This window comes from Alosa alosa, chromosome 7 (genome assembly GCF_017589495.1).
Source record: "Alosa alosa isolate M-15738 ecotype Scorff River chromosome 7, AALO_Geno_1.1, whole genome shotgun sequence".
NCBI classification, from domain to species: domain Eukaryota; kingdom Metazoa; phylum Chordata; class Actinopteri; order Clupeiformes; family Clupeidae; genus Alosa; species Alosa alosa.
The window spans coordinates 3,895,445-3,910,951 of NC_063195.1; the positions used below are offsets into that span (position 1 = coordinate 3,895,445).

Genomic DNA, 15,507 nt, shown 5'->3' on the forward strand with positions numbered 1-15,507 from the left:
GCATGTATTTAACAAGTGTGTCTGTATATGTGTGCATGTATTTAACGAGTGTGTCTGTATGTGTGTGCATGTATTTAACGAGTGTATCTGTATGTGTGTGCAGACTGTGTCTCTCCTGAAGAATGAACTAAGGGATCTGCTTCAACAGCTGAAAGACCAACGAAGTAATAGGTACACACACACACACACACACACACACACACACACACACACACACACACACACACACATCAAAACAGAGAGGAATATGTTTGTGTTTGTAGGTGTGAATGCAGACTTGCAGACTGTGGCTTTCTTGATGAAACACGTAGAGGGCATTATGCCTACTGATTGTTATTGAACGTAATGTCCTGTAATGCACCTTGATCTTGAGGATGTTTTATAGTTTACATAATGGAAATATGTTTGTTCCAAATGATACCAAGATCCACACACAGCCTGGTTAGGTGCAGGTAGATTGCAGGAACATACTTAAATAGCAAAAATTTTGAGATAGTTCTACCGCACACTGTTTGACGTTTACTTGATTTTATTCAGAGCGAACTTTTGAGATAGTTCTACCACCCACTGTTTTGACGTTTACTTGATTTTATTCAGAGCGAACTATGTTTGCTCGAAATATGTTTGTATTAATGTATTTTGGAAAGTACATTTTAAACTGGTACAAAAGAATTCCCTGATATTCCATGAATTTTCCCCAAAAATTATAACATTCCCTGACTTAGACTGAAATACCATGATATTCTGGAAATTCCATGACCCGTGGGAACCCTGTTGCATCCACTTATCAGTTGCCATGGGAACCCTGTTTAATTGTATCCAAATATCAGTTGTTGTGGGAACCCTGTTGAATTGCATCCACATTTCAGTTGCCATGGGAACCCTGTTGAATTGCATCCACATATCAGTTGCTGTGGGAATCCTGTTTAATTGTATCCAAATATCAGTTGCTGTGGGAACCCTGTTGAATTGCATCCACATTTCAGTTGCTGTGGAAACCCTGTTGAATTGCATCCACATATCAGTTGCCGTTGGAACCTTGTTGAATTGCACAATTTCAGTTGCTTAAAACTGTGAGACTCCATTTTCCTCGTAGCTCTTTTTTTTGTATATTTTTTGGCCTTTTTGCCTTTTTAATCAGATGGGATAGTGGAGAATGACAGGAAGTGAGTGGGAGTGGGATAGGATCGGGTGGGAGAGTGCAGGGGTGGGATCTGATTCGAAAGGATCACTTGGGTATCCAAAATCAAACCCGATGGGCCCGATTGTACAGTGCAGGTGCCCCAGCCAGTTCGCCCGCGGCGGATGTTGCTTAAACACACACACACTGATTCAGCCCTATTGTTGTTAACACACACACACTGATTCAGCCTATTTGAAATTGCAAGTGTTTTTTTTTTTTTGTTTTTTCCCCACCGGATGGTGCTTGAGGCTGCATGGCTGGAGAGCCATTTGAACAGGAACTTACCTACAGGTACACACATTTGTATCCAAATATCCAGATTGTTGTGGGACTTCCTGTTGTTTAATTGTATCCAACATATCAGTTGCTGTGGGAATGGAACCCTGTTGGAATTGCATCCACATTTCAGTTGCTGTGGAAACCCTGTTGAATTGCATCCACATATCAGTTGCCGTGGGAACCTTGTTGAATTGCACAATTTCAGTTGCTTAAAACTGTGAGACTCCATTTTCCTCGTAGCTCTTTTTTTTTGTATATTTTTTTGGCCTTTTTTTGCCAGATCAGATAGGATAGTGGAGAATGACAGGAAGTGAGTGGGAGAGGGAGTCGGGGTGGGATCCGGAAAGGATCACGGGGCGGGAATCAAACCCGGGTCGCCGGTGTACAGTGCAGGTGCCCCAGCCAGTTGCGCCACGGCCGGATGTTGCTTAAACACACACACACTGATTCAGCCCTATTGTTAACACACACACACTGATTCAGCCCTATTAAACACACACACACTGATTCAGCCCTATTAAACACACACACACTGATTCAGCCCTATTGTTAACACACACACTGATTATTTGAAATTGCAAGTGTTTTTTTTGTTTTGTTTTTTTTCCCCACAGGGCAGTTCGGATGGTGCTTGAGAGGCTGCATGGCTGGGAGAGCCATTTGAACGGGAGACACACACAGGTACACACACACACACACACACACACACACACACACACACAGGTGCACACACACACACACACACACACACACAGGTGCACACACACACACACACACAGGTGCACACACACACACACACACACACACACACAGGTGCACAAACACACACACACACACTCATACACTTTCTCTGTCATGTACAACACACACAGGCACACAAACACTCTCATGCAAACACACACACACTCATATGCAACACACACACACTCATATGCAAACACACACACTCATATGCAAAACACACACACATACACTCATATGCAAACACACACACACACACACACACATACACTCATATGCAAACACACACACACACACATACACACTCATATGCAAAAACACACACATACAAACAAACATTCTAACGCCTGTCATGTACACACACACACACTCATTTGCACACACATTCTAACGTCTGTTATTGTGTTTTGCAGCAAATCAAGAGTCGCAGTTCTCCTCTCCAATCAGAACAGCTGATGGCAGCTGATGAGCCAGACCAGCTGATGTCAGAACAGATGATGTCATCTGACGGTCAGATTCCACTGATCTTGGGGATTAAAGAAGAAAATTCTGTTCATGGATATGAGGAGTGCAGTCAGTATGGTAAGAAATTTTGGGTCAGAGCACACACACGAACGGACACGCGAACGCTTACACCCACACACACGGACACAGGCACACACACACGAAAACACACACACTGTGTACACTAGAGATGCAACGGTGCATTATTGAACCGAATGATGTGAGAGAAGAAGAATGTGTGTGTGTGTGTGTGTGTGTGTGTGTGTGTGTGTGTGGGAGGGGTATATGGTTGAGGAGTAAAAGGGGTCTTGCGACACTCTTAGTCGCCTACGGTTCAATACACAGACGTGAACCATGATAAGTCGGTACATCTGTCACTTAATAGTTTATGCAAAAGTTTCGAGTTGCGCCACAAACTGTACGCCACGCAGGTTAGTCACAGGACATCTCCAGAGAGCCAGTGCGTGGGCCCTATGTCATCTGCCACCTGTCGGCACTTCCTTGCTAATGTAGCAAAGCGCCGATAGGTTGATGCGCTCTGTATCCAAATAAGTTTGAAATCGTCAGGACACAGCTGACCGCTCCAACACGTGTGGAGATTAGCTAGACAGAGAAACAAACCTTGAAGAGGTGTATTCGTCTTTCGTATCCACTTTGAGGGAACGTTCAGCTAATTCTTTGCAAAATGCAGTCAACTAGAGCAGACACTCGCATGGTGTTGCTTATCCTGTTGCTATCTCCCAGCCCGCCGTATCCATAGCTACCTTAGTGCAGCAACTGGCCAGTCTCTCACTGTTGCTTGTCAACAACAATTTGCTATTAAAATGAACAAAAACAAAACTGCAAAAACACATGTCTCTAAAATGGTATCTAAAGTGAAACTACACATTGAGCGGATTTCTTGATGGCGCTGTATGGAAGGCCTTCCCACCCCCCACCAATTTCATCCAATCACAGTAAGTAGCATAGATATTCTAAGATCTGATTTGAATTCATAATGAAATGACACGTGCTTTGAAAATTTAGCCAACACTAGCTGCTAAGCCAAGGTTGGCTCAAATGCTTTCAATCTGTTCAAATAGCTGGCAGTGATGAGCATTCAATTTAAGTACTACTTTTAAACTTATCTATGCAGGAAAGAGTTTACTCAGTAATGAGCTAGCAGTTAGTGCTAGCTAACTTCCAGGCAGCCAATTATTTTTTTGGATGGTTATGAGAGTGACTGAGTAGTTCTATGTATAGTGCTATATGTAGTTAGGCTTTAGCCTATGTCTCCCAGTCTGCTTATTTAAACAGCTACGAGACAACCTAGTTTTAAGTTAGCTGCACAAAGGCATGGTTGAGTGGCTTTAGCCTATGTCTCCTAGTCTGCTTATTAGTTTTAAGTTAGCTGCACAAAGGCCTGGTTGAGTGGGTGTCTTTCCAAAACTCCTTTAGGCATCCAGCTAGATAAGTTGTAAAACATCTAGACATAGCAGCTAAGACATGCTACCTCTGGGCCAGCAGTTGAATTGAAGATAACTGGAAGGCAGCACAGACGATGTATTTTTGTAATACTGGGTAGCTCAAAGGCAGCCAATTATTGCTAGATAACTGTTAGGCATCCAGAGAGAGGTAGATACAGACAGACTTCCGACGTGTAAGGCTGCTTAACGCACAATCAGCCAGCATGTAGATAAATGGGAGGCTTCTGGTAGCGTAAGGCGTACAGCCGGCTTCATAATACTGCCTACTTTTGAGGCAGCCTGTTGAACAAACAGACTTACTGTTTTGTAGTGCTGACTTACTGAGACAGCCAGTTGAATTTTAAATAATGGCAAGGCAGATATGTATTTTGCTATGTAACAAACTCTAAACCAGTTTTTAGATGTAGACGTACAAACTGACTTCCACTGCTTTGTAAAACTAGCTTCATCCACTTGTTAATTTCTGATAACTTTGAGGCATTTTAAATAATTGTATTCCATTTAGATAACTAAGAGGTAGCCACATAATTTGAGTTATTTGATATATATCTGTGTACCCTGCTTACACAACTGTTTTGCCTCTCTTTTCATTATGTAGGTCTATTTATGGAAAAGATGCCTGTGGTCACACCAGGTAAGGGTAAACCTGAATACATGTTCATTCAGGGTCATTCTAAATTACACATCAATTTACCATTTTTAAAGTCCCTCCAACTTAAGACATTTTTATTGCTTTAAGCCCTTTTAAGCTTTAAGCCATTTTTAAGCTTTAAGCCCTTTTTTGTTTTGTTTTTGTTTTTTTGTTTCAAGGGCCAGCGAAAAGGTCCAGAATTGAAATGTGTCATGGATCACGCCCGGTCTCCAAGGACTCCCCAGGGCCCCAAGACCACTGTAAGGATCCCTACGTTGCACAAGACCCCGAACTAGATCCCCCAGGCGTACAAGGCCCCAAGGCTTTTCGGTGTGTGCCGAGCCTCCTAAAGGTGTGCTCAGGTCACCGCACACACAGGTAAAAGAGTTATGTTTCAGAGATTAACATTTAGGCTTAAAAGAGTACCGAAGCCATGACATAGCGTTGTCAAGGCAGCAGTTTCACTGGATCTAAACAAATCATGGAACCATTGAAATCACCATAGCGGTGGCTTTCTTAATCTATCTCAATAATTTTACAACGTTTCTAAGACGTTAGTATATTTTTTTTACACTGTAGGAATCACATACTACAACATATATTCATACCAACACGATCAAATTCCTGACTACAGAGTTTTATTTTAGCATGGGTTTCCTCTGTTTCATAGGAAAATAGAATGTCTGTAATTTTCATAAACAGCCTGACAATGATGGCTAATCACAAGTTTGCAACAACATCTCTGTCGTTTTAATTTTTCTCGGATTTACTGCAGGCTCATTATCACTCATTGGCCTCTGTTTTTTAAATATGTCTGACAAAGGTACCCTGTGTCTGTGGAGGAGGTGAAGAGGAGGACTGCTCCTCCAGAGACCATGTCTGTCAGTACACTGACATCGCTCCTTCGAATGAATAAAAATGAAAAAAGGCACCTAAGGGAGGAGCTGGGCAAGGTGGGCGTGGTCCCGGGGCCCGCCACCCAGGTGACCTCATTGTGCACCAGACTTACGGAGGGTACAGTTTAATTGTTAACAGTTTTACATTCAGTTTGGTTGCAAAGTTGGTTATGTTGCTATGTAGTTGAAAACAAATGCACTTTAACATAAGAATTTAGTACAGTTCAATTATTAACAGTTTTATAATAATAATAATAATAAGTTTATAAATTATGTAGCACCTTTCTCAAACCCAAGGTCGCTTAACATACTAGAAGGAAAGCATAACAACAATAACAAAACAAAACAATACAACAAGACAAGCTATGTGTATGGAGCTACACGTTACATTCAATTTGGTTGCAAAGTTGGTTATGTTGCTATGTAGTTGAAAACAAATGCACTTTAACATAACAATTTATCGAAAAGCTGTGTTCTATTCTATTCGCGTTTATTTTCTGTTTTCTATTTTGCTAAGGGGACGCTAAGGACCTTTGCCAGTCGGCCGTTGTTCTTGCCACCAAGGGCATTAACTTTGACGCGGTGACCATGCCGATGGCCGCTGACCCAAGCGTGGCAATAGGGAAAACAACAGAGTTAAAGTAAGCATTTGCAAAAAATATATACAAACATACCAATGTGTTTTTTTTTTTTATTTTATTTTTTTACATTTTTATGAAAAATGGCATGTCCAAAAGTATTCATACCCTTTTTATATAATCAATGGAAACATCTTTATTTGCCATCACAGCTCTCAGAATTTTGGACTTGCCATTTTTTTGATTCCATGTTTCGACCACATTATCTTACAACCTTGTGCATGTGGCAGTGCCATTTTCAGTCAGAACAAGTTGAGTCAATTACAATAGGTTTGAAACTTCACTATGTTGATGTAAATGCACAGGTAAAGCTATATACTGAGAACATTCAATGTCTCCCTCCAGATACCAGTTGCAAAATTTGGCCCAGGAGGTCCAGAGGAATGGCGAGGTCTTCCACCACTTGAGCCATGGCCTGGGGCCCGGAATGGTAGAAGTTGTGGTGGACATTTTTGCGAAATGCATAGATGCCAACATTGAAAAAATGCTGTCATAACCCCCCTTCCCCCACCACAATATTTTTGCACAGTTTTTGCATTTTTGCCTGTTTGCGTTTGAGTTATTTTTTATGTAAGGTTAATGGTTTTATAAAGAGTTATTGACATCTTCCAAAGTGTGTGTTTTTCATTTAACCTTCGTCTAATATCTTCTTAAACCTATGATGTATAACATTAATGATCAAGGATGAACAGTGATCAACTTTTCTCCAAAAATTAGTTGACCACAGCTGTCTGTCTATAACATTGTGTGTCAGCTTTTTTGGCCTGTTAAGGGACAAAAGACCGTATTGAACAAGGCTATTTTGGGCTATTTTTAAAAACCTATGTCCTCTAAATGAGATTTAATATTCAATGAGACATGAACCACCTTCCTCCATGTCAGGAATGTACTTTCTTTTTATAGATAATTACTGAGGTGGTTAAAGGTGCTCTAAGTGATGCTGGGTAACGTCACTTCTGTTGACTTTCAAACAAAAGAGAGCGGTACATGTAGCTCGCTACTTCCTCCACCTCCCTCCCGTGCTGCTCCCCGTGCAATTGAAACTCCCCTAAACGCCTTTGATTTTGCTGGAACAGTTTATGTTTTTATGGGCTAGGTTTGCCCAGGTTGTTTTTGTTGCTGTTTTTGGAGCCTGGGCTGTTTTTACAGTGTATTCAGGACAGAGACAGCTAGCGATTGGTTAGGTGATGTTTGCAGTAAGTGACTAAGAAGCCTAAAAAACACCGTGGCATCGCTTAGAGCACCTTTAATAATAAATGCTTCTTCCAGGTATTGCACCCACTGTGTATCCTCCTCTCTCTCTCTCCTCTCTCTCTCTCCATCCTCCTCTCTCTCTCTCTCCATCCTCCTCTCTCTATCCTCCTCTCTCTCTCTCTCTCTCCATCCTCTCTTTCTCTCTCTCTCTCCCTCTCTCCATCCTCTCTCTCTCCCTCCCTCTCTCCATCCTCCTCTCTCTCTCTCTCTCTCTCTCCTCTCTCTCTCTCTCAAATCAAATCAAATAAAAAAAAGCTTTATTGACATGACAAGAGCACTTGTGTTGTCAAAGCATACAAATCATAATTAAGTTAGTGAGGAAACAAAGAGCATGACAATAAGTAAGAATAAACAAATACAAAAGTAAATAAATATAAATAAAATAATAATAAAATAAATTGATAAATTGTGGCACATATACACAAACTGAGCTGCTAGCTCAATTGTCTGTGTGTCCTCTCCTAAGAGAATTTTCATTTTGGAATTAGCAATTAGTGACATAAATTGTTTATTGTGTCTACTAAATCTTGCATAGAAGTCATTTCTCAGTAATTGATAATTGGGACACCTATGCAGAAAATGTATTTCATCTTCAACCTCCATTGTGTCACAGTACTTGCATAGGCGTTGATGTTTTTCTTGTCATGATTTTTTATGGCGTCCTATTTCTATTTGGAGTTTATGGTCACCCAGTCTGTATTTTGTAAGACACGTTTTTTGAGGTTGTTTCAGTGTTACTAGATAATTTGCTAGTTTGTATTCTCAGTATTTAATTGACAGTAGCTGCCCAGTTTTTTGTTAGAGTGAATTTCATTTTGCCATTGCGTAATGTATTTCCATCCTTCCCTCTCTCTCTCTCTCTCTCTCTCTCTCTCTCTCTCTCTCTCTTTACATACATGCAAACATGCATTTTTTAAATATATTTTTGGGCTTTTTATGCCTTTAATTATAGGACAGTGGAGAGTGACAGGAAGCAAATGGGAGAGAGAGCAGGGGCGGGATCCGGAAAGGACTACGGGGCGGAAATCGAACCCTGGTCGCCGGTGTACGGTGCAGGTGCCCCAGCCAGTTGTGCCACAGCTGGGGCATACATGCAAACATTTTTGTAAGGAAATAGTTATAAACCTTTATAATAATACAAAAGGCAAACAAGCCCACAGGGTAAATACTGCAAATTTAGGCCTACAGTAGAACCTGTCAATGTGCAGTGGGACAGAGCAGTTTTAAAAGATTGCTAGGCACTAGCACCCGTTTTCAATTGGTTTTGTTCTGAGTTGAGTCAGCATTTTAATATATGTCCTTAATATTGCTAAAATATGTAGAACCAAAGGAAAAGACATGGCAGTTAATTGGGGGACAAGATTAAATTTATTTAGGTATTTAGCCAGGACACCGGGGAACCCCCTACTCTTTCCAATAAATGCTGTGGGATCTTTAATGAACACAGTGAGTCAGGACTTCGGTTTAACGTCTCATCCAAAGGATCAGTTAGAACCAAAAGAAATACCGGATCTAAACTGTGTGATAAAATGTACCTTCCAGACCACTTTATAGATTTCATTGGTTTATAATGTAAATCAAAGAACTGGGCTTAACCCGGCACCCGCAAAATATAAGTAACGTTAACAAAAAGCCTGCATCACCTGAGAGGATTTCTGCTGAATGTGTTTTAGGCTAGATACCGCTTATAATCGCCTTAATTCAGACACTTTCTCCTGAATGAATAGATGTGAATTTAAAGGTCTCTTTAATTCAGACACTTTCTCCTGAATGAATAGATGTGAATGTAAAAGTCTCTTCTTCTTCTGTTTTCTCCTGAATGAATTAGATGTGAATGTAAAAGTCTCTTCTGTTTTCTCCTCTAGAGGACGCGGATCCCAGGATGGAACAGAACGACTCTTCAGATGCAGATACAAAACCCAAACAAATCCAGGTACTGTGAGAGCTATCCTTTTTGCAATTAGCTTGTCAGATCAAAAAGTGATATCTTACCAAGTGTTAAAAAAAGTCAAAATCTTCTTAAATTAAGACAAAAAAAAACAAGCAAATGTATCTGCCAATGGATTAAGAAAATGTATCTTAAAATTTAAGGTTTAAGACAATTTGTCTTAAATCTTAAATCTCATCTTAAATTAAGATACATTTTCTTATTCAATTTTGATTTTGACATCTATTAAGTTAAATAATCTTACAAGAAAGCTCAAAGTATGTGTCTTTATGCTAAAAACAATACCAACTAGATATTTAGAATAAGATCATAACACTTAGTAAGATATCACTTTCTGCAGTGCGATTAAAAAAACTTCAATCTTTTTAAAGAAAAAAAGTGTTATCCTATATTTCAGATTTCAAGTATTGACCTTGCCCTGAACAAAGCTAAAATACTTCCAATTTAAGGCCTTTTATTTAGGCTATTTTTGACCTGATACATTTGCCTATCACATCATCCACCCCCTAATAGGCTACAGGCATCAATGAGATAACAACACTTAACATAGTCTTTATTTACATGATTTTGGTTTTGATTTTCTAATTGGAGTAAGTGTTTGTGACAACACGTCATGATACATTTGATAATGTTTGATCACTGTTTTGGTATGAAGCATCTTTCACGTAAAGAAATGAAGGCGCACTCTAGGAAGTAAATGTAATGTGGCCACGGCCTACAATGTGCTCCGTGTCTGTAGCTGTCTGTGCACGTACGTAATCGATTGCATTCTTCAAATGGAGAACAAATTCCGGACAGTTCCTGATCGCTAAACATTTGTTTTTATTTTCTGTCAGTTAGCAGTTGATGTAGAAGCACCTAGCATAATTGGACTTCAGCGGTGACAAGTCTTGTTGCGAGAGAGAGAGAGTGCACCTGCAAAGTGGTGCTGTGCGTGTGTGTGTCTGCAGTGGGTTACGTTCGGTTCAAGTCAGAAGTTGGTTCGTCCGGTCTCACATTCACGCCACTCCATTATTAGATTAACGTTATCAGACACGCTGTAAAATATGTGCAGGAATTTCTCCATTATTAGATTAACGTTATCAGACACGCTGTAAAATATGTGCAGGAATTTCTCGCATTATGATGGCTAGAATTGCGGGTCTTGACTAAATCATGCGCTATACCCCCAATCCCGCGCTGAAATGTAGGCCCTGTAAAACGTTGTCGAACATGCGGGAATTTGGTGACTGTGCTTTTATTTTTCATGTTATTCTCGGGATCTACTGGGTAAGTCCTAAAGATCTATAGGTCGATCGCGATCGACGGGTTGGCGACCACTGCATTAAGGTGTTGGCGTGAGTCATTCGACTAACTAATAGAAGTCTCATCTCACTCTCAGACTTCGCTGGTCTCGTCTGAAGGTCTGGAGGCTCCAGCATCTGATGATGATGATGATGATGATGATGACGAAGATTATGAAGTTGATGATAATGATGGTGACGGTGATGATGATGATGAAGATTATGGAGACTACAGTCGTTCAGGTTAGGTGTTTTCTGCATTGTATGCCGTAGCCCAGAATTGTCAACAAACAATATTGTGATATAGTGTGTTTACCCACATCCCAGACTACACACATTTCCCCCACTCCATATCTCTATGTGTTTACCCACATCCCAGACTACACACATTTCCACCACTCCATATCTCTATGTGTATCTACCCACATCCCAGACTACACACATTTCCACCACTCCATATGTGTTTACCCACATCCCAGACTACACACATTTCCACCACTCCATATGTGTTTACCCACATCCCAGACTTTACCACAGGGAAGCACCAGCACCAAAAGTCTGTATCATTAGGTAAAAGTGTTCTGCTAAATGAATGACTGTATATGTGAGTCTTCTGTATCATTAGGTAAAAGTGTTCTGCTAAATGAATGACTGTATATGTGAGTCTTCTGTATCATTAGGTAAAAGTTTTCTGCTAAATGAATGATTCTAAACGTGTGTCTCTTCTCTTCTGTTCTTGCAGCAAAGATAAGAAAGAGGGGAAACTCCAGAACGGACCAGACAATGAATACATCTAGAGCTGTCAAAGCTGACCTGGTCCAGGTACTGTGTTTTGGATTTACACCTGAATGACATTTGGGTCATTCCACGCAACAACAAATTGCCCCAGTAAAAAGAAATTCTGCCTTTCTGCCTATTTGAATTGAAGTATTGTTATGTCGCATTGTCACTTTAAGAGAGTCTAAACGGTTCTCATCACATCATTTTGCCAGTTGGTGCTCACAAAGGATAAGGCTGATCCAACTCTAGCCTTTGTTTGTGCCACATTGACAGCACAATATTAAGTTATTACAAGGAGTCTTCATTGTTAAGAAATGGAAACATGTAATGAGTTGTTGCTAGTGTGACATTTCTGTTTGCAGTTTGCCATTAAAAGTGCAGTATGAGCATGGTATCCACCTAGCTATCTAATTGGAATAGGCTATTACAATCGGCATATGCTTAGCAAACGCTAGTTAGTCTGGTAACATGAATAACACGAACATGAAACGTGTGCCTCCATGCACAGACATCACACTTTAAATCCTACCTGTTGCTTTTCACCATCCACTTATTTAGCTACTGTCGCATCCCTTGACATGCCATCTCATTTTCCCTTTCTTTTTCTATTTTTAGCCCCCAACAGCTTTTTTGCTGCATCCATCTTTTTCCATAGACGAAAACTCACTACTCGTACCTGCTCGCTCAGCGCTCACGGCGCCCCCACTCCCTCTTCTATGTCAAAATTCTATGATAGAATCTTATGAGAGAGGGCGCCTACTCTAGCCTGTTAGTCCTCTAAAATGTTATTTAACATTGAGGAAATGCAGAAATTATTTAGAAATGTACAACAGTAGCTACATATAGAATAAACCAAATATATTATTAATAAAATTATTACTATTATTATTATTATTATTTTTTACCATTGCTTTGGCGCCCCCATGGAGCTGTTTGGGTCATTCCACACCAACTCAGCCACCCATGTACATGACACCTCTCAGATTTTGCTGAAAAGCGGTGAAAATATGCCTTATGTTACCAAACAAAGGAATCTGAAGTGTCAGGTCAATATCTCAAACGGTTTGGCCATGGCGTCCATTTGAATTTTGGGTGCCACGGCCCTAATTGACACATTGGGATTTCACCTTTTGGCATTTGGTACATGATACCCCGATATTGGCTGTTTTTCACATGGAATGACCCATTTGTGATAGTGGTAGCATGGCAATATGGTATGATAAGTCAATTAATGGGAAGATAATCGAATCGAAATCGGACTGAAAAAATGAATCGTTAGATTAATCGATGCATCGAAAATATAATCGCTAGATTAATCGTTTAAAAAAATAATCGTTTATCCCAGCCCTACCCATTTGTGATAGTGGTAGCATGGCAATATGGTATGGTAATAACAGGTGGGATACAGTGGGTCCCAGTTAAGTTTGGACAGGTTCCTTCATGAATCACACACCCAATTTTCTCAGCAGAAATGGCACAAACTGCAGTTGACACAGACAACCACAAGGTGTCACTTGGGAGTTCTGCCACTACTATTTTTGATGCGACTTGACTTAACTGCTTCCATGACTCAGTGAGCCATTACCAAACATATATGATAATACAATAGCGTGAGTTTATACATCTTATACCCCATTTGTCACGGTTACTTATAGATTTGATAGTGTAACGATAAGCGCATGAGACTTTCAGCGGGGGCACGGGAACTTAAATTGATCACGGTAGTTTAAGCTTACACTTAAACAGACAACATTCTAATATGAAAATTTAGATGCAATTGTTGTATAACGGTGCAGCTCCTTTAAGAAAGCCCCGTGCGCAGGGATGGAGAGAGAGAAAGCGAGAGGGGATATGTGTGTTAGAACTTAGATGCGTGTGGAAAAAGTAGACGTGCTGTTGAGACTGGAGCGAGTCATATTCAAAATAATGCAAAAAATAAACCGCAGATAAAACCAATTATCCTCATTCATTGCAACCGCAGCATGCCTGCTTGCCGACCTTCAAACGAAAAAGATATCAAAGCACCTTTTGCGTTTGAATGTAGCACGAACATTTTTTTAAACCGCTGGACAAATGATTATAGCCTGTACACCAGCAATTGTTGAACATTTACCTGTACAAGTGCATTGACAGTAGCCCAGCCTAACAAGCATGTTGCATGTTGTAGGCCTACTGTAGAAATTTCACTTAAATTGCAACCGCAACATGCCTGCTTGCCGACGTTCAAACGACAACAAAAAATATCAACAAGAGGGTTGAGTCTGAATGACACAGTTCAGACTCATATTGCTTCTCATAACCATCTATAAAAAAGTGTTTTCTTTTCTTTTTGAGCACGTCCGAATCCCAGGACATAACGCACTGGACCTTATAATAGGCTCGAGATATAATTCCAAAGGGGGCAGATATGGGCCTACTGCACTTAAAACTTAAAAAAATTGAACAAAGCTTCCCGAAATTTGAAATTGCAATCAGTGACTGGCATCGGGTGAATGAAGCTTTTCGAAGTTGAACAGGCTATTAAAAACTATTTGCACACCTCAATGTCACAGGAGAGAAAGGGCTCTCCCTTCTATGAATTAAAAAAGACGTTAGGCTACCTGCAAACTGGCCTATGATTTCATTGCTGAGTTTGCGCCAAAGCAAGACAATGTTTTTTTTTCCTGAGTCAGGATGGCGAGTCAGTGTCATTTATTTGTCCAATGTTAGCATACAGACCAGTTTCCATAGTGCACATCGTTCAGGACAATGATTCATGCCCAATTAATTTCCCCTGTTAAAGTGTTCGCCTTTGTTACACTATTTGGTTTCGTGATGTAGCCTATGATAAACACCATATGGCCAAATATGTGACTCAGCTAATGTTATAGGCTATACAATTTCCCCTCTTGTAGACTAGGCTACTATTAAAATGCACCGACGGTAGCCTTGGCTATGTGTAAAGTAAGCTATCGCATGATTTCATGCACGTAAGTTCATGCATCTGTCAAGTTCGCACAGGGCCTCGCACCCCCTTTGCGACGGCCCTGCAGCTCCTCCGAAGACAGCGAGGAAAAAGTTAAATACGCGATAAACCCGGGAAAAGTTGACAGGTTTGTTTCGGTCCCAGTGATTATTTGTGAAATTGTGCAAACGACAGCCTTTTCAAGGCATTTCAAGGATGGAGTCGTAGCATGCAAGCTCCCAAATTGACCCAGTAGCCAAGCATCAATAAATTGTTGGGACTGGGGAGGGTCATGCGTTTTTTCTCAATCACTTTGGAGGGTCATAGAAAAATTTCTTGCTGGCGAGGGAGGGTCACGTCTTTTTTGACTAACGCTCCCAAAACTCCTCCGGTAGCCCCTTAAATAAATAACGAACAGTCCCTAATTGATTATAGCCTGTAGGCCTACACCAGCAATTGTTGAACATTTACCTGTACAGGAAATTGACAGTAGCCCAGCCTAACAAGCAGATTTTGCAAAAGACATCAAAAGACGCAATTAATCAGAAATAAATAATGTAATCTGCATCGCTTTATTTAACAAACTGCAAGCAACACGAGGGTTGAGTTCGCTGTGAGGCCAAACCCAAGAGCAGAGCCTATCTGTTAAGGTACTCGATAGGCTATATGGTAACGAGCTGTGTGCCTGGAAAGACAATAGAAGATGCTTTCTGAATAGCATTTTAAGCTATGGCTCTGGTCATCCCATACCCTCCCCCACTTCCTGTAGCCTACCATTATGACTTGTTGCCGCTTTGGGACATTAAGCTTTTTCTCGTTCAGCACCCCCTTCTTTCACAAGCAGTGGGGGAGCGCGGGGCACAAAGTAACACTTTTTGGTAGACAAAGTCAGGACAGATATTTTAGAGAGAAGGCGCCCGGTGCAGCTCAGATGTCTTATTCATTTTCTTTATTCTTTAG

At 40.7% G+C, this 15,507-nt stretch overlaps 3 protein-coding genes across 10 annotated transcripts in view; 2 read left to right on the forward strand and 1 right to left on the reverse strand.

The window, feature by feature from the left end:
- The window catches only part of LOC125297247 (NACHT, LRR and PYD domains-containing protein 12-like), a gene marked incomplete in the record, with an annotated part of 868,465 nt that overhangs the window by 376,685 nt on the left and 476,273 nt on the right, over positions 1 to 15,507 (forward strand).
- Positions 1 to 15,507, reverse strand: part of LOC125297245 (NACHT, LRR and PYD domains-containing protein 12-like) — a 666,703-nt gene that overhangs the window by 235,785 nt on the left and 415,411 nt on the right. The gene's annotated exons all lie outside the window — the stretch shown is intronic.
- LOC125297256 (zinc finger BED domain-containing protein 4-like) overlaps positions 1 to 15,507 on the forward strand; it is a 30,308-nt gene that overhangs the window by 9,216 nt on the left and 5,585 nt on the right. The window contains exons 4-9 of the mRNA XM_048247495.1: positions 104 to 171; positions 2,077 to 2,143; positions 2,617 to 2,785; positions 9,458 to 9,525; positions 10,922 to 11,066; positions 11,566 to 11,645. Of these exons, the coding sequence (XP_048103452.1) occupies positions 104 to 171; positions 2,077 to 2,143; positions 2,617 to 2,785; positions 9,458 to 9,525; positions 10,922 to 11,066; positions 11,566 to 11,645 (597 nt within the window). The remainder of the gene's footprint in view (positions 1 to 103; positions 172 to 2,076; positions 2,144 to 2,616; positions 2,786 to 9,457; positions 9,526 to 10,921; positions 11,067 to 11,565; positions 11,646 to 15,507) is intronic.